Raw genomic sequence first — 27,816 nt, 5'->3', positions numbered from 1 at the left:
AAATTCCTATCCTAGTGTTATTTAGAAACAGAGGGAGTGTTTGTCAACAGACACAGGCCCTGTATGTCCAGGTGGGTGTTGTTCTAAACGTGTCTTCAGCTTTCTGTGCCCAAACCTATCCTCTACTAAGGAAGACAAAATTTCACACATGCATCGAAGGGAGGGAAGGCAGGGACTGCTCTGTGAACCTCCCTCTCTCTCCTTCGTCCCCATGACCCAGTGTCCCAGTGCCCAGGTAGGTGATGCCTGCTTGAGAAGAGAATGCCTGCATGATAGCACTGGGTTATTTTCAGAGGCTTCATTATCTCAGTTGGAAAATCCTGGGGCAGCTTTTTGCAAACCAAATGGAGTCCAATTAATGTATCAAGAGCAAAGTGTCAAGACCTAAATATCGAGAGTCAACATCAGCAAAAATCTCTCAGCAACCAAGTGGTCAAGTTCAATGTCTCGAAGTGCTCTTAGAAGGCGGGAAACTGAGATTTTCCTGGAATGGTGTTTAGATGCACAGGAATGTACTAAAATGGACTCATTTTACTGTGTATTGATGGAAATCACAGGACCACGCTTGGCGAGCCCTCTCCTCAACTCTTTTTCTCAAGGCTAACCAAAGATAGTTAAATTCCCTTTTTTTAAATAGCTCACCATCACCAGGGAAGCCTTACTAATTCATCTCCCACTGATCAAAAATGTATGATAATTAGGACGAATACAGTACTGAAGTTTATCTATGGAGGAAACTGATTTTCTTAAAAAATAACAAGGCTATGAAAATGTTTTTTAAGCTCATTAAGATGAATCTCTGGTGCACTCTGTTGTACACAAAGATGCAAATGATGCAATGGTTATTCTTGGGAAAACACATGGCTTGGCCACTCATGTTCATCTCCTCTCCCTTAAAAGATCCCAGTAAAAAGACAGTAAAATAGGTGTAAACCTGCAAGAAAATAGGAGAGGCCAGAGTTCAATGCATGTTTGAAGGCCAGACAGCAGTGGATTCAGGTAACCGACTACAGAGCAGAGTAAGAGCCAAGGAATTTACAACCTAAAGGGCTGCAGAGAGGATTTCAGTGAAGTGTGAGCCCCTTGGTTCTGCAAACCTGCAAGGGCTTGGAATCTCCATAGAGAGGCTAGGGGTGATGCAGGGCTGAATACAAGGGTCCTACGTGAGGTCTGCAAGTTGAGCAGTGGGACTCCCAGAAAGCTGGCAGACAGACAGTCTCCAACTACCCCACCACGCACACCCAAGGAAAGAGACTGAATGGTTCTCCCCTAAGTCAAGTCAAACTTCCAAACACCAACATTTGCGTAATTGGGAGGGGTCTCTTAGTGAGGCTGATTCTTCAAGCAGCAACTGTACATGAATTCTCACCAATGATTAAGCCCCACACCCCCACACACCGACTTCTTAGTCTCTCCATGTAAAAAATGAATAGACATCTAGATATCTGTTGAGATCATGTGGATTTTCTCTTTAGACTTACTAATATCATGTTGTATTTCATAATATTAGGTGATTTTTGTATTCCTACAATAACCCAATAATGATCATGAATTGTTCTTATATACTATTGAAATTGATTTGTCAGCACTTCAGTTAGAAATTTTATGTCTATACGTGTACAGTGAGAACTGTTTGTATTCCACTTTATGTCATATTTCTCAAAGTCTGCTACAGGATTATACTTGTTTTGTAAAGTGAAATGGGAAGGTTTTAATATTTTTCTCTAGAAAAGTTTAAATAAACAGTTTAAATGTCATAGGAATTATTTGCTCCTTCAAAAATTAAAAGCAAAATCATCTAAAAATGGAGCATGTTTAGATGTCAATTTTTTTTACTTCTTAAATATTAATCCAATCAGATTATCTAATTTTTCTGGAATTAGTCATGAGTTTTGAGTTCCCACCCAGCTCAACTACCTTTAAACAAATTGTAGAAATAATACTATATATTCCATTTCCTATATTTCTCAAGTGCAAAATGTGAGCACAGTTTAAACAAATACTAAGGTCATCTCTTGTTTTTCGCACATTCTTCCTACAGTAACAAAATATTTTGCTGGAGTTGCTTAGGTAAGAAGCAAGAACAGAGAGAGGGATAGAGAGAGAGAGAGAGAGAGAGAGAGAGAGAGAGACAGATGAATAAGCATGACAAAATAGTAATCTTGGTGGCAGAGGGAAGTTCACATTTTCAAATGAAAGTGGCAGCTCATCCAAAGGTTACTACTCATGGTTTTTTGTTTGTTTTTAGTTTTCCACGCGATGGTAAAGTTTAACTTATTTCTTTAATTGAAGTTGAAAAAATAGAACATTGACTTTTGTTCATGATACAGATGGCCAGTTACAAGCAATTCCATAGCCGTGTGTGTGAGGAGGCTTCCGGGTCCAGCACAGTGGTGGTCTACACAAACTCAGAAACCCCTCTGCTATGAAAGCCTGGATATGCTGGATAAGATATAATAAGTTGAGTCTGCTTGTTTGTATTTTAATGTAATACTGAGGTTGCCTGGCAGGACAGAACTGTACTTTTCTTCTTCTCCCCAAGGCTATTTAGTGAAGATTTATTTATTTAATATTCTACTTATTTATTTATTATTGTATTATTTAATAATTTTATTTTGGTGAGGGGGTAGGTAGTTAGGTTTGTTTATTTTTAGAGGAGGTACTGGGGATTGAACCCAGAACCTCATGCCTGTTAAGCATGCACTCTACCACTTGAGCTATACCCTCCCCGACAAGTGAAAGATTTTTTAAGTTTTGAAAGGGTAAGAATATAAAAAATGGGCAGGTAAACATGCCATTTATCATTTATTAACATATCATGTATTTTGCTTTGTATCAAGCAATGTTCTAGAAAGCTGGGATATTAGAATAAAAGCAGGGGATATCTAAGACCTCAAGGGCCTTGTGGCTTTAAGAACTGGGTAGTCATGTTACAGAAAAAATCACAGGCCATTATAAAGGATGCTGTCATGGATGGGTCGACATCTGAGGTAGAGCAGGACCTGTGCTACACCTGTGCTGAGGCTGAAAGGTGACTAGGAAGCCATCAGGGAGGCAAGTGAGGACGTGCACAAATTGTTTAAGGGTCGTTGGAGCATAAAGGACAAGATACAAAGGAGATGGACAGTTAGGAGAGAGCCAGAACCTCATGAGGTTTTTAACGCAATACTGAAAAGTTTCAAACTAGTGAAGGCGGCAGGGAGCCATTTTGACCAAATGGGTAAATTCGGAGTGTTTCACACTCCCCCGACCAGCTGCGTGTAGGGTAGATGGCAGAGAATGGGGAAGGGACAAACTAGAAACTTGAAAGCGCCCAGTAGAAAATATGTCCAATTAGCCTGGAGGACTTAGGAGTGCCTGGGCCTGGACTAGGGCAGTGGCTGTGAAGGCAAAGAGCTGAAAATGAAACACAAGAGACATCTGAGAGGTGGAATTTTTTAAAAAATGTCGTAATTATTGACAAACGCCACTAGCAGTGACATTCCTGTGGATTCAGTCCCTGCTGGGTGACCTTTTTCATGGAAAGAGCAGCAATCCTGCCTGCTGTTCTGTGGCTGTTTCTATTTGACAAATTGAACATTAGTGCTTTTCATGCGAACTCTTAAGTAGCTGTGTGTCACCAACCCAGGGGATCAGCCCCGAGGTGCTGTGGCATTTATCACTGGTTCTCTGGTTTTAGCATCCAGGAGACCGTTAATTCCGGGCCATGGTGCTGACAGTTCAGGTGAGCTGTTCTGCCAGGTGCTAAAACTGAAAGCAGTGGGGTGTCATCATTAAGAAATTGAGCTTGGTGTCAGCCAGGCCTGGGTCTGAACCCCAGATTTACCACTTGCTTCAACTTTTGTCTCTGAATCAAGTTTCATTGTCTATAAAAGAGAGGTTAGAGTACCTACTACCTAGGGTTGTTACTTGGATTAAATGAGATACCTCTGAAATTCATGCATAAATGGTGGAGCTAACATTCCATGAAGGATCCAGGGGACACCAGAGTCGACACTCCCTTTCTCTTTTATATTTAATACATGCATTCTTTTCTCTTTTTTTTGATTGAAGTATAATTGATTTACCATGTTGTGACAGTTTTGGGGTTATAGCAAAGTGATTCAGTTATATAAATATATACACATATATATTTTTTTCTTTTTCAGATTCTTTTCTGTTATAGGTTATTACAAGATATTGAATACAGTTCCCTGTGCTATATGGTAGTTCCCTGTTTTTTATCTGTTTTATATATAGTAGTGTGTATCTGTTAATCCCAAGTTCCTCATTTTACCCTCAAACTTTTCCCCTTTGGTAACCATAAGTTTGTTTTCTTTGTCTGTGAGTCTGTTTTTGTTTTGTAAATAAGTTCATTTATATCATTTTTTAAGATTCCACCTATAAGTGATATCATATGATATTTGTCTTTCTCTGTCTGACTTACTTCACTTAGTATGATAATCTCTAGATCCATCCATGTTGCTGCAAAAAGACATATTTCATTCTTTTTTATGGCCAAGTAATATTCCATTGGGTACATATACCACATCCTCTTTATCTATTCATCTGTCAGTGTGCATTGTGGTCACTTCTATGTCTTGGCTATTGTAAATAGTGCTTCTATGACCATTGGGGTGCATGTATACTTTGGAATTAGAGTTTTCTACAGATATATGCCCAGCAGTGGGACTGCTGGATCATATGATAACTCTATTTTTAGTTTTTTAAGGAACCTCCATACTGTTCTCCATAATAGCTTCACCAATTTGCATTCCCACCAACAGTGGAGGAGGGCTCCCTTTTCTCCAAACCCTCTCCAACTTTTCATTATTTTTTAAAATGCTACACTCTCAGTTTCTATTTCCCTTTTGACCCAAGAATTATTTATTTCATAGAGAGCTTTTAAAAATCCATCAAGAAAGGCTTTCTGTGCTTTGGTTTTGTTATTGATTTTCCAGTTTTATTCCATAATCATCAGCAGGTGTTTTTGTATTATTTCTCATAATTATCTCATTTTTTTGGTGACTAAATGTATGGTTAATTTTGTGAATGTTCTTTGTGGATTTGAAAATAAAAATGTATTCCTCCTTTCAGGGAATAAAGTTTGTGGTGTATCCAGACCTCCCTTAATGATGTTGTTTGGGTCTTTTGTATCTTTATTTATCTTTTGTCCAATTACCCTTACTTGGACTGAGAGAGGTAGGTTAAATTACTTAATATTAATATGCTTCTACTTCTTCTTGCATCTTCTGCAGTTCTTGCTGTAAAGGTTGTTGCTGTGAATTCATAACTGCTGAATTCTGTTCCTAGTGAATTCTGGCCTTTGGCAGAAATCAGTCCTTCTTGGTCTTGTTGTGTGCTTTACCTCTGCCCTTTACCCTGTCATAGGTCAAGATCAAATCGATGCTTTTTGTTGTTGCCATTAGTTTACATTTGCCTTATATAATCTGCCCATCTCTTTATTTTTTTGCGTTTCAAATTCACTTTGTGTTAGGTACGTCTCATGTTCAGCACAGAGTTGAGTTTTGCAGAGTCTACATTTCTGACTGCTGTGTTATACTCTGCCCAGCATGTGAATGGAGTTCCATAAAATAATTTTTTCTTTTCTTCTTATATTCAACCAGGGTCAAGATTCATTGAAACCCCTAATCTTTCTTTTTCAGCTTTATTGTGGTATAATTGACAAAACTATAAGATATTTAAAGTGAATATCATGGTGATTTGATACGAATACATTGTGAAAGAAACCTTTAACATTTTACTATCAGCAGTTTGGGATTTGTCTGGATAGAGGTCCCCTCCTGGAACTTCTGACTTAAGTGGATTCTTGTTTTCAGTCACATCTTCGGAGGACATGCTCTCCCTCACCACCTGGGAGGCCCTACATATACTTCAATGGTGGACTTGAAGAGCACCGATATAAAAGTTTAAAAATGCTTCCCCTCTACTGGCTTCACAAAATGAAGCCTCCAATATTTAAACTAAGGCCTGATGTCTTCCTAAATATTCTTTAAAATGTAATTAAATGCTTGGGAGAAATGTCATAGCATGTAAGTCCACAGCTGAAAGGAACCCTAGAATCAACCACTCAAATTCTTTCCCTAATGCATTAACCATTTCAACAATATCCCAAGTTTCCTAGACTCTGTATTTTTCTGATGATGGTAAACTGACACTGTCACCCATTCTAGAGGCATGAGAGTAAAGCTCAGTTGTATCATATATTAGCTATATGACAACAAGAATTTATGTAAGCCCTGAGCCTCAGTTTTTTAATCTATAGAATGGGGATGATGGTAGAAACTCAGAGGACTGAGCATGGTTACAAATTCAAGGACTAGGCAGAAAATGTGAAGACCCACACAGGTAATTAATTGAATCCTCTAAGTGAAAGGCAACAGGGGTCACTAGGAGAGTTCATTCCTTCCCAAAGTAGAAGCCTTTACTGGTCTCCTACAGATTAAAGCCTTGCCTGCAGCAATGTGGGCCTAATAATATCACTAGGTCTTCTATTCTAGACAAGCAGACATCTGGCTTTTTAATGCGAAATTTCCCAACTATTCAGTGCGGCAACTGATTCAAATTTCTTTGCAATCTTAGACCATTAAAAAAAACATAGCTGTGGGCTGGGGACACCTGTAAGCCACCACTTTGTAGGCTCTGTGCTGCAGTAATTAGCATGATGCCCAGCACAAGATAGACACTGGATAAATTATGAATTCATCAGATCTGAAACCTTAGACTTAAGACTCTTAGGAGAAAGGACTTGTTTGATTGGGCAGGTGAGAGGCCATGGGAGAGGACACTCAGAAGCACCAAGACATCAACTGTAAGCCCAGGAAAGTGGTAGAAATTGGGGGGGGGGGGGCAAGGCAGAGAACAGGTAGAGGTGAACCATCTTAGCATTCTGCCTTTTCTGACTCATCCTTTGCTGAAACTCCCTAACTCTGTCTTACAGTGGCCGATCTCTGATCCTCGTGCAGATACAGCCGACACAGGAGACGTGCGGTGAGTGGGGCAGATCCTGCAGCTGCCTGGGGTCAGAAGGGCAGCAGCTTCCCTTGAGTAAGTTTACTGGGAAGAGAACAAAAACAGCTCTGAGCTGGGGGCCAAGCAGGCAACTTTCTCTCTGCTCCTGTTTCCTTTGGGTTTTCCCCATCAGCAACTCTGAGCCTAGCCCAATACTTCCTCCTCAGTGGGGCTGCAGCTGTCCCACGCAAGTGATAAATAAGGGCCAGTAGCGTGTTCCTATTTTTAGCCTTTGAATGTGGATGCAAAGGTCACCAAAATTCCCCATTTGCTGGCTCCACTCCTCTCTCTTCTCCACATGTCTGTGAATAGCATATTTTCCTCCCCGATATATGTTTTCTGTTCAAGTGAATAAGGCTTTTGGGGGAAGAGAGTGCCTTATGTTTGCTCATCTTGGCTGAACTCCTAATCATCATGGGTTGGGTTATGCACCTATTCTGTGGCAGAGAAGTCAGGTGCAGACTTTGGGAAACAGCACCCCAGGCTTGGATGAAAGCCACTCCACAAGGCGAGGTTCAGAGCAGAAAACAGCATTCGGGACCCTCTCATCCAACCTGACACAGTTGTGGGGACCAAAGCCCAGAGAGGCTCACTCCCTTATCACTACCTAGCACCAATAGCAAAGATCATTTTAGCTTATATTCACAGACGGTTTCCCTGGGCTAAGCACTCTCGGTGGATTTCCAGATCGAATCCTCAAGTCAATGAGGTATCTATCTCCATGATTCCCATTTTACATATGACAAAACTGAGGTTTGCTGCTAGCAGAAACTTGCCCAAAGTCACATAATGGGCAGAGGCAGACCCAGGGGGGACACTTAAGATCCTGACTCCAACGATTCATCTTTTTCCAGAACCAGAGCTCAGTGTATAGATTCTCTCTCACGAGGCACAAAGTGAGGAAGGAGAAGAAGGTAGAAGAAGGGGGGTAGGGCTGGCTCTTTGACGCACACATTCCTGCAGCGTGGCCCTTCCAGGCTGTCCCTTGGAAAGCTCTGAGTGTTTCCGGAACACGAGCACAGCCTGGGATGAGCCCCCTTACGACCTCAGAGGCCAAAGAGCTGCTGAGCTCCGAGGAGAGCCTCTGCCATCCTTACCTGTTCTCGGGGTCGGCCAAGGCCAGGCTCCGCGTGACGTAGCACATCTTGAGCGGGATGCTCTTCCGGTCTCTGTGGAAGGAGAGGGACTGCGATGACAGCGGGTCGGAGGAGCTGCCCCCCAACCGAGGGGACTCAGGCGGAGGCGTCTCCCACCCGATCTCGGACACCGGGGAGCCTTTCCTCACGTAGGGCGTGGCTTCTCGCATGTACTTCACTGCGGGCAGAAAGAGACAGTGAGCGCTTCTCAGAGCATCCGGCCGGTGTCTGTAGAGTGCGGCGCTTCTGACCCTTGAGTCAGACAAGGCTCTTAATACGGAGCCTCTTACATCCTGAACAAGATTCAGAATGTCTGTTCCTCTCATAAGAGTTATTCTGTTCCTTAAATTATGGGCCGATGTGGTTTTTAGAACTTGCCATTAGGAGGGCCTGAACTTGAGAATTACTCTCAGCTTTTTTCAATTATGACAACCTCTACCCTTTCTGATTATAAGGTGCATTCTGGGAAAGAGGCTGAAAACAAATGGGCAGAGCATGAGAAAGCATATCTTAGGCTAAAGGACACACAATTATTCACTTTAGCTGTAGGGAATCTGGTGGTCACACTTACTATCCACGTCACCATTTTTCTGTTCAGAAACAAGGATAAACTTTTCCATTGACTAGCGCTAAGAACATATATGCAAAGAAATATCCAGAAGAACACTTATTTTGTAATGGTACAAATCCATAAGAGCAAAAATATTACTTGTACAAAAAAAACCATATTATCAAATCTATAAAAAATATATATATTACTTGTAAGAGCTGAAAACTAGGAACCACCTAAATGTCCATGAAAAAGAAAAAGAACTGGTTAAATAAACTGTAAGACAACTTTATACTCATTTTAAACAATGAGATAAATATAGATGTGTTGATGTAGAAAGATCTATAAGATCTATCATAATTTTTTAAAAAGTTATAGAGAAAACAGTGTATATACTGTAATCATTTTGTGTATAAAATCATAAACATATATGTTTTTATATCAATGAGTATTTCTGGACAGAAAAATGAGAAAGTATTAATGGTAGTTAGCTCTGGGAGTGGAATTAAAGTCAAGATGATGGAGAAATACACCTTTGTTATTTATTTATTACCCTTTTATACTATTCTCATGTTTAGCAATATGCCTATATCACTATAAAATTTAAAGAAAAAAATAGTTTAAGAGCTGAGTGGAGCAAAATGAAATTCTGCTCTTTGATATATCTGCTTGGTCTTCAGATGTTATTTGCTGATTCTGAATTTAAGCATTTAGTTCTTAGACAGCTTTTGAGTTGATGGGGCAACTGGATTCTTGGTGCATGCAAAATAAACTTCCATGGCCTTCTCTCTGTCACTCACACAGTCTGGTTCTCTGTTGCTTAGGGGTAGGGGAGGGATTTGGCCAAGTCCCTTAGAAGTATGTTATTATACACGGCAGTGGATTGGAGTGGGTACAAAGAGATTTACATAGTTTATTCCTTATAAGACAAATACTATTTTACACATCAGCACACCAATGCCCATTAGCGTGGCTTATGTGGCTAGTAAGTGGTGAAGATGCAATCTGATTTCTCAGAGAGCATATTCTTTCATGAAATCTGGCTACCCTACCTAGATGAATGATGCAAACTGAGAAGCTAATAGGTTTGGACTTTATTCTGTAGGCAGCAGTGATAGCCATGGTGGCCTATGAGCAAGAGAATGGCAGAATAATTGGAGATGAGCTTCAGAGAGAACTCCAGGAGAAAGAGATTGAGTGCACTAGAAGGAAAAGATATTAGATGTAGATCTACCAGTTACAGGGCCATCAGGGATTACTTCCAGAGATAATATGAACACTCAGAATATCCATATAAGGTGCGAGTCATCACAGAAATGTGTGGTTTGATCCACCATGAGCAGAGCCAAGTCTTAGCCTGGAAGCAAATATTTACTAAGTAGCCACTTCCTATGTGGTACAGAACTTGGGAAATTTACAAAGGAGAGAAGACATAGCAATGCTTTGAAGAAAGGGCATCCTATTGGAAATGATATTCAATACAGAGTAATCCTTTTAACTGAGCAACTGAAAATAAAGAAAGAGAAAATAAGTTAACAAGGCTAGGCATGATAATTGAAAGATTCACTCATTCAGCCAAAATTCATCAGTCGATTTTCATGTGCCGTGGACTGTGCTGTCCATGAGAGATGATAAGAAATGGCCTCTGATTAAAAGAAGTTTAAGCCTAGAAAAGGAGGAAGGGGAGCTAGTAGATGACATGAGTTCTTATGTTAAATCTTAAACCTGGTTTAAGGAGGTCCCAAGCTGGACAAGTGCCTAAGCCCTAGCAGAATCAAATGCAAATCCTTATGGCCTTATGGAGGAATGCAGTTTCATCCCAGTCTTCAAAGAGTCACTATGCATTACTGTCCAGGACAATGAGCAGCATAAAATCTAAGAAAATGTTGCATACAAGGAACTAAGGTACCACGAGCAAGAACTCATAAAAATAACTGATGGCAGTAACAACCCCATACAGACTACAAAGCTACGAGAATGTTAACTATGTGTAAAGGAACAAATGAAAGTTGAGAGAATCTTCCAGAGATTTTTTTTTTCAAGTGACCTAACAGATTGGTAAAATAAACAGATAGAATATTAAGTAGTGGTAGTAGTAACATAATCAGAACTAAAACTTCAATAGAGAAACAAGTCAGAAGAAGGAATTAATGACTGAATTGTAGATCAGAAGAAATTATACAAAATGTAGCACAAAAATACAAAAAAAAAAAATGCGGAATAGAGATGAAGAGATGTGAAGTGAAGGTCTAAATCATGTTTAATTGGAGCTCCAGAACTATATGTGGCCAAGACGTGACAGAGGCCAAGAAATTTTCCCAGTGGAAAGACATCAACCCACAAGATCAAGAAACCACTTGATTTTGCTGAACAACACCTTTGTTCTTCACCATCAAGACAAATAGAGTAAGGTATCATCGCACCTCGGGTAGGCACATTGGCTTCACTTTTCCTTAGAACCTATGTTTCCTCTCAGAGCGTTAGATATCATCTCTCCTTTCACTGGTACTGTGAAGAAGGCTCGGCAAAACCCCTTAATGAGTCTTGAGGTCTCTGGCCCCACCAGAAAATACACTTTCAATTTCAAGGAAATAAAGGAGACTATGAGATTATCATCACTGCTCCCAAGCAAGATATGCTGAGGTCACTGAACTGTTTCCATATCTGACCCGATGGAGAACAAGCAGCATCACCCCAGCCCTGCTTCAAGTTCCTTTGTCCAGGAGTCCTGCTTCTTTTTGATATTTATAGAAAATGGAGAAACTTGTTCTTGGGCATAACAAAGAAAGCAAAAGAAAAACTGCCTTGGATTTTTTTCCAAGGGCCCACAGTTTCTGGCCCAGGGGAAGTAATAAATTTGTCAGACTATCCTTCTGAGGGATATTTCAAGTAAATTCTGCAAGGCTTGGTCATCAGTTAGAGGCACAATTCTACTGTCAAGCCATCCTCTCTCCAGTCACCAACCGAGGCCTGAGGCTAAGTCCCCTCATTCGGAGATTAAGAGCAGTGTGGCCATGTCTGGGTGTGGTAAAGCAGCGCCTCTGGTAGGAAATTGAGAGTATGTGAAAACTTTTCATGGTTTGTTGTGTCTTAGTGTCCTGAAATGCCTACACATTGCAATCAAAATAATGAGAGTGTGGTCTATTTCAGGGAGGGTAAGGTGTTACCTAAGACTAGATTTAACTGCAATAGGTGCCCCAAATTACAGTGTATTAAATAATACAGAGGTTTGCTTTTCTTTTACCAAAAGTCTAGAGTGAAAGAAAAGGGCTGCTAGGGCAGCTCAGCTCCCTAGTTTTCAGGCCCTCAGGCTTCTATTCATTTCCTGCTCTACAATGCTAGCCTGCCATCTAATGACCCAGGAGGGTTGCCTGAGTTCCAGCCATCATGACCAAATTCCCACCAGTAGGAAAAAGTATGAAGTAAAGGACACATCCTTCTTCCTGTGGGCCACTTTCCAGAAGTTGACACACTGTATCTACTTACAACCCATCTGCCAGAATTTAGTCACATGGCACTTTGAGGTGGAAAAGAAATTTACTCTTTAACTCTGGACAACTCTCTACCAACCCAGCTAAAAATCTGTGGGGAGGGGAGGCTATTACTGTGGAAGGAAAAGAGACTAGACATTAGAGGACAATTCTTCGCTTCTGCCACAGGGAGACATCCCTAATCCTGCCAGCTTAGCACAACCAGATTTTATAACATGTAAACACCAGTAAATGCATTGGAGCAATCAGTAAAAAAAAAAACAACAAAAAAAACAAAAAACAAAAAACACAACGACTGGGTTCCATGAACTCTACTAAGTGTTTGTTGTGTACTAACTCATTTGAGCCTCACCGCAACTTCAGGATACAGACATTGCAATCATCCCCATTTTTCCCAAAGACTGCAATAGAGAGAGAATAAATTGCACGCCCAAGCCAGAGGGCAAGAAAGTGGCAGACACACAAGTCAAATCCAAGCTGCCTGGCTCCAGAGTCCTTACTTTCAACCAGGAAACAATACTGTTTCTCACACTTAAAAAAATAATAATTGGATATGTGTGTGTGTGTGTGTACATGTGTATGTGTGTGTATTTAAGCCAACGTTTTTATGTACTGGGAGAAAACATCCAATTAAGAGGCTATTGCCTGTAACATAAGAGAGCTTGATTTTGTAAGCCTGAACTATTAAACTGTGGCATTTCAATAATGCCTTTTAAGACACTGTAATATGTAGTATTCATAATAGAAGGTTTAACCTGGCAGGACTGAACAGCTAGTGTCTGCATAATTACACCTCCCTATGCTTACAGACAGTCATTTCAGGCATAGAGCTGTTGAAACTGATCAAGAAGCCGCCGGGCCCAGGCTCATAATCAAAATTAATTAGTAAACCATGCCCTTTCTGAACATCGTGAATTAAAAACCATGGTTGAGCAATTAAAATCCCAATCTTCTGTTGCAAGAAAAGGCGGGGAACAGTAGTCAGAAGTGATCTCCAAACCAATAATGCACCAAGTCACTTTCAATATGTTACTAGTTTTTCATCTGAAAGATGGGCGGTTGTGAAGATTTCAAAAGAACATTCAGCAAAGCCCAAGTTTGCCCAGGCCCCAAGTTGCCACAATTAAATCTTTGTTGAGGAGGCCAGATGACATTTGAAAGGAAAAGCACACACAGGCTACTAATGAGGAAATGCTTTAGGCAAATCCAATCAACCCTCCTACCAGGCTGGTTTCTGAAGAGACAGCAAGTCCGTCTGTTCCGTGCAGGTTTTCTTCTTATAAATAACAACAAAACAACAAGCAAGGGATTTCCAGATTATAGGGAGGAAAAGAAATAGTTCACTACTCTAGGGGATGTGAACAGGAAAGGTACATTTTCTAATGTGATTAAGGCAAAAGAGGATCAGCTGGAGGCAAGAAAACTTGAGTATTCAGACCTTCCGTGAAACTCGCAGACTGGGGACAAGCTGGTGACAGTGGGGTTTGCTGACAAAACACAATCCATATGATACTTCTCTTAGTGGCATTTCCTAGGTCAACTTAGGAAAGATGCAGAGGGGGATCATCAATATTTCCAAAAAGACCAAAAAATGATGAAAGAGGTAATATAAGCGTCTCAGAAACTATAGCTAAACTCTCAGGAGGCTGAGCGGTGAGCTGGAAAGAGAACTGGCCCTCGGAGCTGGGGACCTGGGTTATAGTTCCAGCTCTGCCCTAGTTAAGTTCTCCAGCCCTGGGCAAGTCACATCACCTCCCGGACCTCATGCTCCTCACCTGTCAAGGGTGGGAAAGAAGGTCCCTACCCTTCAAATAGTCTATGACTTCTTGGAAAACTGCCTCTTCTGACCACATTTTTTAAAAAAGAATATTTCTTATCTCATCTTGCTATTTGTGTCATCACCAACAGACAGCCCTGTTAAATGTGTGCCAGATTCTTAGGCCTTAGGCAGAAGTACCTTCTGACTTTTCAACCAAACCCCATGGGCACCTGATAAATATGAAAATAAACCTGTGTTGAGTCATGTATTCAAGTTACTTTTTCTTTGCTTTGGTAGAGTAGTCTAGAAAAATCATTATTCTCATTCACTTACCAATATATATTTCACTTTTATTTTGCCAGGTGGGTCCTTGAAGGTAGGATTTTAAAAGACATTTGAATGATGACCAAAAGGTTCTCATGAGGTCAGAAGGGCATTGCAGGAGAGGATGCTGAGTTTTAATATGTGGACAGGACTAAAAGAAGTATGAATTCGGTGAGCCTCCAATTAAAAAACTATCTCCAAATTTTCCTGTGTTAGATAGTACAGTCATTTGATATAACCTGCCTTGATTCTTCAACAAAGAAAGATCATTACCCCAGGTGGACCCAGGGAAAGTATCCTATTCCATGAGTCCTACAACCACCAGAAGGATGCTGATTGGTTTAATTATCCATTAGTTCAGCAAACGTTTAACGAGCTCCTGCTATGGGCATGGCCTTGAGTGTCGGAGTCCCTTCAGTGAACAAAACAGACTAGGTGCCTGCCCTTGAGGTGTTTACATTCCAGTGTCTATGTGCAGGGTGGGGGCGGGGTGGAGGCACTAAACAAATAGACAGAGAACACTGCTCTGAAAGAGACATCCACTAGAGGACGTGGGTCTGTCCCAATTCACACAGGGCCATTCACCATCTGGCCCCGCCCACTCCCTGTTCTCATCTCATCTGACTACTCCCGGTCCCTACAGCCCACACACCAGCCATAGAGAAGTACTCTGAACATGCCTCTTTGCACACATTGTTTCCTCTGCATGGAAATCTTTCTGGAAAGCTTCTCTGTGTATCAGGTAACTCTCAATTCAGGTAAGACGTCTTTCTTGAAGTCCTCCAGGCATGCCTCCTGTAAGCTCCAACCATGCTCTGTGGAGACCGCCACTGATCTCAACAGCATCAGGACATAAACATTATGATGACGGTTTGTGCCATGCGAGGCACTGTGCTGACTCAGCTTACAAACATTTAAGCACCGACGCATCATGTGCAGTTATCTGTTCACACAAAGGTGGCTCTGGTGGAACCATGATGTCCTCGGAGTTGAGTGACTACAGTAAAAGTGAAAAAACTACATTCTGGAACCACACAGCATAGTTTCAAATCTTGCCTCTGCCACCTGCTAGCTGTGTGAGTTTGGGAAAATTTTCTCAGCCTCTCAGTAGCTCCGTTTCCCCATCTGTAAAACGGGGATAAATAGTAATGCCTGCCTCTGAGGGTTGCTATGAGGATTAAATGAACTAATAAAGGGCTTAGAACCGAGTCCAGCACATGCTAAGTGCTCATTAATGTTAGGAAAAATAAAAAGTTAATATTCACATCTATATCCATAGCAATAACACAAAAGTCTGGCTGGAATTGTTAAGCAAAAATTCAACATTCGACATTCGAAAAAGTTAATAGGATCTTCAAGATACCATTTTTCATAGATTTGTTCTTCAAGAAAGCGTCTTAGAAACAGCAGAGGCCAGAGGGTATCTGTCCAAGGTTTCAAGACAAAGAAGTAACAGATGAGGGTCAAAAATCCACGTCGTCTATCCTGCAGAATGAAGGTTGGCAGGCTCTTTCTGTAAAGGTCTGGATAAGAAATTTGGTGGCCCTTAGAGTTTTGTACACAATCAATTGCACACAATGTCATAATGCCTACCTCACAAGCAAGGGGAGCCTGGCATGAAGAGCCGAAGTGACTTGCCCAAGGTCACCCAGCAGCCATGGGCAGAGCCAGGGTCTGACCCGGAGCAGCCCAGCTCCAAAGCTCCCAGGCCCAGTCACTTTCCCATGTTCTTTCCTTGTTCCCTGGATGTTGTCTCTCCACATGGCCAAAGGCTCACGCCTGAACGAATCCTGTTTGTCCAACCGTAAACATTTCAGAAGTCACGCTTATAAAAAGACCTTTTCGTCTGAAATGTTGTTCTTCTTGTCCTTTTCTTATACTGAACCCAAATCTTACTCCTTTAATTTGTATTCACTGATAGTGCCTCTACTCTGCAGAGATACACAAAGCATCTATCCTTGCAAACAAGCAAAAGATGCATATTCAGCTTTACATAAAGAAAAAGACAAGCCTGGTTGAAAAGAGGCTGGAAGAACCAGCACCTTCCTGGTTTGGCACCCAGTTGTTATGGGGTTCCCGGTCCTCGTTCTCTCAGAGCCAGAGGAGGTCATGGATGAACCTCAAGTATGAATGACAGGCATCATAGGTGGTACTTCTACTACTTTAGGCCCCTGCACAGCTGCTCCTAGAGAGGCCCAATGCCTCAGATGACAAGATAAGGATTTTAAGAGTTTCACCCAGGCCCAAACTAAGAAGATAAAATATAATAGGGATATGATGGAAAGTTACGTCATTGCATGTTCAAAATAAAAATCGCTGTAATATGCAGGGCAGGGAGAATTGTATTATAAGCAGTTTGCGTGAAGAAAGGTTCTAGGGATCTCCATGACAATGGTTGTATAATAAATAGCACATTAGACTCCACTGATAGAAATACAGTGTTCAGAAGAGGACTGTTCCCCTCTTTGCCACCTTGATCAGCCCATACCTGAAGCCCCAATAGGTTAGACAATGTTGTAAAGAGGGTAAGCAGGTTGTTAAAGTTTTGAGAAATAAAGAAAACATAGGTTAAATGAGAGACACAAGAACACAGTAGTGAAGAGCTTAAACTCTGGGGTCTAATCCCTAGCCCTTCTATGGCCTAGTTCTGTGGCCTTGAGCAAATGACTTAGTTTCCTCATGTGTTATTTCTTTCACCTACCTCAGACAACTGTTGTGAGGATTAAGCGAGTTAATATAAGTAAAAATCTTCTAACGTACTTGGCATAGTAAACACCACAAGGGTCAGTTACCATTACCAGAAATTAACCTAGAAAGCGAAGATGTATGGGGCCTAAATGACAGAGAGTTGTGCCAAACTCACTTTGCGTATCTCTGCAGGGTTGAGCCAGAGTCAGTGAGTATAAATTATACGGGGTAAGATCTAGGTTCAAGGTAAGGAAACGCTGTGAAGTAGTGAGTTCCCTATTGCTAGTGACATTCAAGTAGGAACTGGATGACACATCTCCCAGCCATGTTGCAGAAAGGATTTTTTTACTCTGTGGAAGAACAGACTGCTCTAAAATCCCTTCAAGCTGTCATGTTCTATGTTCCTTCTGCAATGTGGCTGATTTAAGATCCAGTAACTCCAATGTTTGTATACCATGTAAAATCATGCTGTACATTCCTGTATTGTTACATGCTGCCATATGCTTATTAGCTACATATTAGTTATGTGACAATGGGACAATTTGTTAATCTATCTGAATCTCAGAATCCTCACCAATGAAATGAGGAAAACAGTGCCTTCCTTAGAGAGGCAACACAATGTACTAGTTTAATAAATGAGCTCCAGAGTCAGAGGATCTGGGTTCGAATCCCTAAGTCTTCCACTTACAAGCTCAAAGCTTACTCCTTTGAGTAAGGTATAAATACCCTCTCTGAACCTCAGTCTCCTCACCTGAGAATAACAAGACCGATCTGATAAAATTGTCATGAGGATTAAATCATTTCCTTGAAATGTATACAAATCTGTTAGAACAGTGCCAGGCACACAGCTCTCACATCTGACTATGACTATTATGTTGCTGCTGTTATTGTTGTGATGAAATTTAAATGAGAACACATATTGCAAGAATACCCATCTCTTCTCCAACTCTAGGAACTGTCAAAATCATCTGTGCTTTGTGCCTAAGGTATCACTTCATTCATTCATTTATTGTGAACATAAATCTAGGAACTGAGATAGACTATAATTCAATACACACACACAATTGGACTAAAGTCTATTCATCAAATATTAGCAAGTACTTGAGAGAATTTGGATTAATGATGTCTACAGACTTGACCTCCCAACAATCTGCCAGGTAGGCTCCTCACCATCACAGATAGTCGTAATCTCTCTTCCTTGGGAAAATACAATAACTATTTTAACAGCTATACCCTAACATCTGAAGACAGGAAGTGAGTGACGGGCAGAAAGGATGTCTGAATGCTCAGGTCCTAGCATTGTTTTGACTCGTTCCTAGGCAGAAGACCACGCTTGAATAGGACTTTACGTCAAAAGGCAGGATGTGCTGCTCTCACTTCCTCCAGACAGGTATCTCTGGAAAATAAACTTCTGTTATTCCAGGTGTAGCTTGGCAATAACATCCTGCAAATCAAAGTTGGGGCTCAGTAAATTTGCAGTTACTTTTCGGTGGCAGAAGCCCAGAGTCATCAAGCTTCTCTGAAAGAAACCACATTAAGTAAACAAAATATCATTACCAAGGGCAGACTCAGACCAGGTCTGAGTTTGTCTTTTTTTGCTTTTTTTTTCACCCTAACCTGGATATGCTGCAGACCTAAAGCAATTGTGGAGTCATCTGAGAGCAAAAGGGATATTGGGAGAGGAGGCTTGGAAACATCAGGGTCCATCAAACTGAACAATGTTATAAATACCTGCTATTTTGAAAGTGCTTTACGGTTTAAAACACTTCTTTGTACACAATCTCATTTCATGCTATTGTCATCCCACTGAACTATGCATGAACCCAACATCCTGTAAGCAACTCATTGTGCATTTATTTGCTTGAGAATTCCATGGTCCAGGTGGTAAGAGCCTAACTTTCCTCACTAAATTCTCCTCCCTTCCAAGCACACGTACACGCACACAGACACTCTTGCTCAACAGAACTAATGCCTATTGGTCTCCCCTGATGCATCGGATTTTCTCCTATGGGTCTAACTTAGCGCAACCTTGCTTACAAGTCTGTTGGGAGAGGAACTGCCAAGAACTACAAGAACTGATCCAGATGGCAGAAGAAAGGTCTAAGCAAGCTTCTTGGATCTGACTACCAGAGCCAGGAGAGTAAAACTTCACACGTTTTTCCTTGAAACCTCCAGAAGCTTTCTTTGACTCTGAGCAGTCAAGATAGAAGGGCTTATTTTTGTTGTGTATTTGTTTTGTTTACTAAGGAGGTAAGGAGGGGGCGATGGTGCACATCAGCAGAGATACAACTTTTTATAATAAACAGACTCAGGAAAATTTCACAATAAAAAAGATGGGCAAACTGGGTTCAGAGAGCTGAATTATCTCTCAAGTAAGAGGCAGAACTGGAATTTTACGTATTAGATGCTTTACATCTAATAGCTAATCTAATAAATCTAATGACCACAGCTGGAACAATATAAATGGTCCAAGTGACATGGAGACATAGGCTAGATTATTGTGAACTAAGGACTAATGAGTTGTTGTTGGTGCCGGGAAAATCTATACATATTGGGGGGATTAAATTAATAAACATATTCGGGAATGATTATATCAGAATTCAAATTTTCAAGATATTCCATATCACAATGGAAAAATTCAAAAGCAGGATAGGAAAGAATAAAAAAACAGAGAACCCCCTGCATGTTTGATGAAATAAAAAGAGGTAATAGAAAATCAGTATTATAAGTAAAAGGGGGAGATAACTACAGATGCAAAGGAGATTAAAAAGATAATAAAGTCATACTTACGACAGATTTAGGATAATAAATTTGAGAACTTAGATGAAATGCACAGATTCCTAGCAAAAGAAGCTTACTAAGTAAAACTGACCTAAGTAGAAACAGGAAGAATAGCTAGTCCTCTAACTCTTAAAGGAATGGGAACACTGGTCAACATTCTTCCTACAAAACAAACAAACAAACAAACAAAAAGACAGAACCAGAGTTTATTAGTGAATTCTACCAAATCTTCAAAGAATAAATCGTGTAAATCTTAATCAAATTATTTCAGAAAACAAAGAAAGAGCCTCCCCAATTTATTCTATAAAGCTAATATAATTTAAAAAAAAATTTGGCGGGGGGAGATAATAAAATTTATTTGTCTTTATTTATTTTTAGAGGAGGTACTGGGGATTTAACCCAGGACATCATGCATGCTAAGCATATACTCTACTGCTTGAGCTATACCCTCACCACTAAAGCTAATATAACTTTAATAACAAAACCAGACAAGAAAAATTTCAAAAAGGAAAACTGTCAACCAATTTCATTCATAAATTAAGAGCAAAAATTATAAGCAAAATATTAGCAAACCAAGCTGAATAATATCGTAGAAGACAGTACAGCATGGCTAAGTTTGGATTATTTAAATAATGCAAGACCAGTTAAATATTAGAAAATGTATAAATGTCATTCAGTATATTAACAGAAAAAAGGAGAAAAATATATGATTATGTCAATGAGAAGGATCATTTTATAAACTAACAAGCAGTTATAATGAAAAAAAAGCCTTTGTAAACCAGAAATAGAAGGTCACTTCCTTAACTTGATAGAGAGTATATACTAAAACAAAAAACAAAACACATACACATATACAAAAAAGGAAAAAAAATTGACATCATTCTAGATGAGGAAATGCTGAAAGCATCTCTTTGAAAATCAGAACTGAAATAATGAAACCCACTATTAACCCTCTATTCAATATCATACTAGAGGTTCTAGGCAAGGCTAAAAGCCAAGAAGCAATGAAAAGTATGGGATTAAAAGATAAAAAAAAAAAATTAATGAATGTATGAATGAGTAAGTGAGAGAGTGAAAAAAAGAAAGAAAGAGAGGAAGGCAAGAAAAGGACAGAAGGGAAAGTACCTAGACCTCATTCTACCTGGATTTCCATCCTGGCTGGAGTCCTAATTTTTTTGTGTGGTCATTAGCAAATCATTTAACCTCTAACGTTCTTAAGCTTCCTTATCTATAGAATCAGGGCTTTCAACTGCCTTGCTTAATTAGGTAGACAGTGATGCCATTACAAAGAACAGAACACACGTGAAGAAGTACAGATTGAGGACATGAGAGTAAACCATTTCAGTTTTGAGATATGGACAGAGAATCCATGAAGACACAGAGGTCAAAAGCCAGGAAAAGTGTGAGTGTGAGGCTTTGGGAAGTGGGGAGAGCTTCGCCTCAATCCCAGGCGAAGGAGGACATACAACAATCATGACGGTTAACACTTACTAAGTGCTAACTACAGGTCCAGAATTTTACATAGACTGTGTCTTTTAATTCTCATAACAACCTTGTAAGGCAGGTACTCTTATTATTCATGGTTTACTGATGAGGACACAGAAGTCAAAAAAAAAAAAATTACTCTCAGACCTCCCAGCCTCAAAGTCATCGTGTTCCACTCACGCCTGGATCTGACTGCAAAGCCCTTCCTCTTCCCCACTGTGCTGTGCTAAGCTGCCTTCTGGAATCAGATCTGACTTAAAATCTTCTCCCTTGAACGAGCTCTGAGATCTTGGGCAAGTTGCTAAGGCTTTCCAGGCCTGAGATTTCTTCTCTTAAAAATGAAGAAAATAGTACTAATCACGTGGGGTTGTTGTGTCTATTAAACCAGGTAATATATGTATAGGGTCTGGTAATTTTTAAAAGGTGCATCATAAATGGTAGCTCCCTTTGTCCTTTAAGACCAAGGCAAACTCCCAGAAACAAACACAGAGAACAAGGGTAGAAGGAGAAGCTGGCAGGTGTGTAACACCCCAGAGCCAATTTTAAGGGATTCCAACCTTAGTGATATTTTCTTATGTTCCAAGGAATCCACATCTCCACCATCCCCCTCAACCATCCTTGCAGACAGCTCAGGGCCAAGTAAAGGGCAAAAGGTAAAAATCAAAGCTTAAGAGGGAAGTAGCTGTTGAACCGAACAGATGCCTTAAACCCTTCCTCCTGTTCTAAAATGCTATCTATGATCTGTGATCTAATCTGGGAGCAGGGAAGGAGAGGGAGGAGGTTGTGGGTGTTATGAAGGGAAAGCTCAAACTAAACAACAGGAGGATTATTGGGTTATTCAAGAACAAATATAGTTCAGCTAAAAGATGACAGACTTCAAGTCAGACCAGTCTGGCTTATGCTCCTGAATCCTCCACAAATGGAACATTTCTTGACCTCCCCAAGCCTCAGTATCTGCAACTGTTAAATGGGGCTAATAGGTGTAACTCATATTTAGTACATATTCAGAACACCATTGAAGAGTCAGCTGGTCAACCTGGAAGGTCGCTCTCCTGCACTTAGAAAAGAACCAAACCAAAAATCTTTCTGGCTTCTGCAAGGGGTAAACTATTATTCAAGGTAAAACACTGGGACCCAGGTGTTGATTAGCAGAGGCTAAAACAGAGTTTTAACAAGCCTGGGTTTTGACAAGCAGCTTGAAAAAATATTTCAAATCAATTTTGTGACTCATAATATTGCTTACAGACAAGTACTAATATGGTGATATGGTTAACTGACTCTAGGCCTGAAACTCAACAGCTTTCTACAGGCTGAAAGAGGACTTAAATCATCTCAACGTAAGTAACATATTTACATATTGCAAAGTTTTAAAAAATCACTTAAAAATCTTTATGTACTCTGAATGTTGTTGCCCTAAGGCAAAATCTCGCCAAATCCCAGCTCCCCCACACCAACTTAAGGGTTGCAAAATGGGAAATCATGGCTGTGAATTACAGACTGAACATGCTCATTCTCTCTCATCTTCAGCATCCAGACTTCCCTCCATGCAAACGTGCCACAGAAACAGTAGCCACACGTGTCGCCCAGTGCCTTGAACCAGAGAGTTCAAAGTATTTCTCCATGAAAAAAAGTAGAAGTGCTTTATTTTCTATCAGGGTCCAAGATTTTCATTCTTTTTTTCCTTTTTTGTTCAACAGATAATGCTTATCTAAGATATATTACCTGTTGGACAAGCCTGCAAGTTGAGTCGAGCAGGATTTGTGACCTAAGCCGGCTCAAGAGGGCTCTGATACATAATAATCAAACATTTATAGTGTAAAATGCTATCTATAATAACAGAAGCAGAACCAGAAAAACAAACTATACCATCAAAACCGTATATCCTCTTTATCAAGTCTCAAAAAAAAAGTTTTTTTTAAATCCTTGGGTAATGCTCACTTTTTAAATGGAATATTCTTCTTAGAAAGTCCACCTACATTAAACTATATAGTACACTAATTACTTCCAAGAAATGGTTTCTTCTAGTTCTACAATCATTTACAAACATTAAGACATATTTCAGTGAATCATACCCAGAGTTCATAGAATCATAGATTTATAAGTGAGTTACACTCAGAATGAATTTTCTACCAGAACTTGGAAATGCATGACATTATTCATACCGTGACTGAAGTACATACAATAATAAATTGTTCGACAATGCCTGTTGCCAAAACAAGGCAGTCAAGGAGAGAAACACTCAAACTACTGAATCTTAGCTTTATATGCATTGCTTTAATATGGCAATAAAATAATTATGTAGCCACTTAGACTGGTAGAATTAGAGACAAAGATTTCACATTATAATACATATAATGTCAAAATAAAACTGTTAATAACACAAGGGCTTTTATTCCTCCTTTAACCAGGATGGCAACTAATTATAGCAAACATTCATTGACAATTCATAGACACCTATGAACTGTCTATGAATGATAACATTTCTGCCTCACAACAACCTGTTTTACAAATAGAAGAGATAAAGCTCAGACGGGTTTACGTGCCCAACATCACAAGCAGAGTAAGCTGCAGAGTGAGAATTTGAACTCTGTGATTTAAGCACTAGCCATTAACCATGGCACACGCTGCGGACCTGTGACACTGGCCCCCTTCTCTTTGCTCTTTCCAGTATCCAATCATGTGCTTTCAGAGGAAAAAGCATCTGAAAATTAACTGACCTCATAACGGAGTAATAGAAATATGATCATTCTCGGAAATTGTTTTAGAGTGGCAAACCCTGGATTTAAGGGTTAGGATCTCCTGGGTTGAGGCTCTCTCCTTCAGCTGCATGACAAGGGACAGCTCATTTGATCTTCCTAAAGCCTCCTCATCTATATATACCAATAGAAATCATAATTTTTTAAATTTAGGAATAACTCACATACAGTGAAGGGCTCCGATCTTAAGTGTGCCATTCAGTCAGCTTAGATGAATGCATAAGACATGCAACATTTTCATCCACCTAGAAATTTCCCTCATGCTCCTTTTCAGTCAACCCTCCCAACCTCACTCCCCAAAGCAACCAGATTTGCTTATTCTAGAATTGTCTATAAACGGAACCATACATGCGTGCCTCTGGCTGCTTTGACTCAGCATAGTATTTTTGAGATTTACTGGTGTTGTAATAGTTTATGCCCAATAACAATTTGATAGAAACATTCAAAGAAATAATGTACATTATTACTTATTAAAGGCTCTACAAAAAATGGTTATTATTATTCAAAAGTGGAAAGCCAGGAACACGAGAGTGCTAGAGCCAAGAGGAGAATATCTGAATCTGTCATGGAGGGGAGGGTATAGCTCAGAGGTAGAGCGCATGCTTAGCATACACAAGGTCCCGGGTTCAATCCCCAGTACCTCCATTAAACGTAAAAGGGTGTGGGAAGGGATAAATTGGGAATTTGAAATCCACACCTCTTGGGGAGTAATGAAAATGTTAGCTATCTTGATAGTAGTGGTGATTTCATTGGTGTACACATTTATCAAAATTCATCAAATTGTACATCTGAAAAAAAATACCTCAAAAAATAAATAAACCTAACTATTAACCGTCTCCAATTTTTTTTTAAAAGAATACATTAAAAAAAAATCTATCACAGATTGGAGTATATTGGAAAAAGGACTTCATTATTAGCGTCCCTCATATCCATTCTTTATATGTTTAAGGATGTCTCATGTCAGAAACACATATATTTGGACTTTGGGGTGGAATTGGATTGAATTTAGCTTTCCAGGCCAGAAATTAATTTTTTGCTCTGCACATATGCCAAGAGGTACCTTCTCAGTGTATTTCTGAAACATTCCCTTTTGCCCTCCAACAGAGATAAAGGCCCACCTACATCAGAAGACTGCATTGGAAAGACCAGCCCGCGAAAAGCCATGCATAATGCTCGCCTTCAGCAAGAGCCAAAGCTTATGCTGTCGATTCTGGCCAGCTGTGTAATTCAATTTTTCCAAGCAAACTGGAGCCTGGCCCGCTCAAGTCTGACACCAATACTGCATTTCACAGAAGGCGATTTGGCCACGATAAATAAATCCATACTAGAAAGAAACAGAATCATCAAGATGCATAGTTCAAGTCCTTTATGGTGGAGGTACTCTTCACTAAAAGCGTGGTTTCAAATCTAAATAGGAAGCAGATACTGTCCCCAAAGAGTTTTCCCAAGAATCGATCTTAGAGGGTGAAGTGTCAATATAAATTCCAAACTCTCAAGCAAAAGGCTCAGAAGCCTCTGTTAACTGAACCAACAGATGAACTTTGGAAATGACCCCTTGTTCATGTGGCAACTTGGGAGAGAATGATGCTGTACAGAGAAGCATCAGGATATACAACATTTATTAAAATATCAAGTCACATTTGGAACGAATTTTAGGAGAAAATTTCCTCAAAGTTACTGCAAGCCTGTGAGTGTAATTTTCTCTCCTGCTTCCTGCAGAAACAACATCTGCTCTTACATTCAACTCAAGCCACCTCTGATATTTATTGCATCTGCTGAATGCTGAAAGGATCTGAAATGTTAAACCTCTTGATCTGTCAGCACTCTGGACTTTCTGTGAAAAGATGAGCTACATAATAGTACAAATTGGAGAAATTTCAGGTACCCAAAAGACCATAAATCCCCATCACAGTGGAATTCTCTTTCAATTCCCAACCCTAGAAGTTGTAAAAAAATATATATCCAACCTTTATCCTGTAATTTTCTCTTTTCATTTTTCCTCAACACGCATAACTCCACTTCCTTTAATAAGTAAGGTACATTCAAGGTCATTCCTTCCCAACTTAAGCCATTTACTTCTCCAAAACAAGTTGAGATCAAATGCATGAAAAAGTCAATCATGCGTCTGGTCTCATTAAGCTCACAATATCCTTAGGAGACAAACAGGGAATGTGGTTCATTATCCCAATTGTTAATGAAGGATACATTGCTTACATTTAAGTGAGGTTTACATTTTATTTTTATCCAGTGCTCAAGTTTCTTGATTCTCATCAAAATGTGAGGCTAGCAGTTACTCAACAGAGTCCAGAAAACAACGGTAAATGAGTTTGCATCACATCTGGGGGAGAAAAGTAGTTAGAAAGAGAGGCTTGGGATTTATGACTTAAAGATGTCCCCTTTAAAGGAATGCTAAACAAAAGAAGACGCCTAGAAGGTATGATAAGCAAAGAGGATGTGTAGAAAGTGAGTAAATTTCTACACAAGATTTCAAGTGATGTCAAGTACTGAGGCCAATTACTTGGCACAGACCAGAGGGTCCCACCACCGGTGGTCCCATCACAGGGGAGAGGTGGCATTCTTCTCCTTTCTTTCTTCTCCTCCTCCTCGTTTCATAATTATTAAGCACTCCCTGTATTCATGATACTGTCTGGCTTGCAGAACATTGGGGAAAATAATTTGAGAAACTAATCAGAGCCTGGACAAATCAAAAAGCCAAATCTCTAACTCATCAAGGAACTAGAGTTTCTAGAGAAAGCAATGATGAAAACCAGCTGATATCCATCTGTAACGGCCCCATTTACCTTGGGAAATTCCCTCTGATTTAATCCAGGTGCAGTTTCCCAGTCCTTGTAGAACCTCCGGAGTCCTCAGTGAGTCACACCGAGTGATTTAAATCATCATCTCTCCCACTGGACTCTGGACTCCTTCACAGAGGAAAGAACTCCAATCTTTCCTCTCTGCTGTTTGAGGGTTGAGTTAGTACCCAATAAATGTTTGATGAATGTATGGATAAATCAATGAACGGATAAACATTTTCCTACCTTAAGCGCATCTGCCACAAACTAACTACCCGAAGATAAAGCATGTACTGTGCAGAATTCTATTATTATTATGACAATTTTCTCTTGAAATATACTTCAAAGTATTGTCACATATCAGTGACTTTAAATTTTTTATCCCTACTTATGCTCTTCACATTAAATTAAGTTCTTTTCTTCATACAGTCACATAGAACAAAACTGATTCCTTAGCCAACATTCTAGGCAGACGACTCTATTTTGTGAAGGTCAATACTTGTAGTTAATCATCTCTTCTGGCAGCTGACTTTGCAAATATACCTCCTTCCTCCCTGGAGGAGGACGCTAGAGGTTAAAATATAGGTCTCTGTTTTCGGACAGTTCATGCTCTGGACTTTAGGTAAGAAGAAGAAGACATTTTAGCAATCAGAGATGCCCACAGCTGCAAGCAGTGGCTCCCTGTCCCTGGAGGGTCCTCGACAAGGCTGGAAGTCCACTGGGCAGCACCTTGGAGAGAACTGAGCTTTACCATGTAGATGTGCCCTTGACCTTCTCTTCTGCCTGAAATTCTAAAATCTCATAATTCAGCACTCAGGATGGAAGTTTTTGCTAGTCCTATGCAGCAGTTTGGGAGACTGCTGAATAATTCACACAAGGTGAAGGCTCTAGAGGCCCAGAGCCCGGGCTTCCCTGAACAGCAATTTCCTTACTGATCCTCTCACAGTAACCTTCACAGATTTTAACATTCCAGCCGAGAAAGTCGATCCTCTCTGAGGAACTCCGCAGGTTCTCAAGAAGTGATCCTTTTGCTCAACCCG

The 27,816-nt window shown here is 40.1% G+C and overlaps 1 protein-coding gene across 3 annotated transcripts in view; it reads right to left on the bottom strand.

The window, feature by feature from the left end:
- Positions 1-27,816, bottom strand: part of SNTB1 (syntrophin beta 1) — a 199,939-nt gene that overhangs the window by 97,808 nt on the left and 74,315 nt on the right. For all 3 annotated transcript variants that reach the window (XM_032467986.1, XM_032467985.1, XM_006186483.2), the window contains one exon: positions 8,109-8,325. In XM_032467986.1, the coding sequence (XP_032323877.1) occupies positions 8,109-8,325 (217 nt within the window). The remainder of the gene's footprint in view (positions 1-8,108; positions 8,326-27,816) is intronic.

The sequence above is a fragment of the Camelus ferus genome, chromosome 25 (genome assembly GCF_009834535.1).
Source record: "Camelus ferus isolate YT-003-E chromosome 25, BCGSAC_Cfer_1.0, whole genome shotgun sequence".
Lineage (NCBI taxonomy): Eukaryota > Metazoa > Chordata > Mammalia > Artiodactyla > Camelidae > Camelus > Camelus ferus.
Note: the sequence above shows the minus strand (reverse complement) of the source record. Positions and strands in the feature narration are given on the sequence as shown.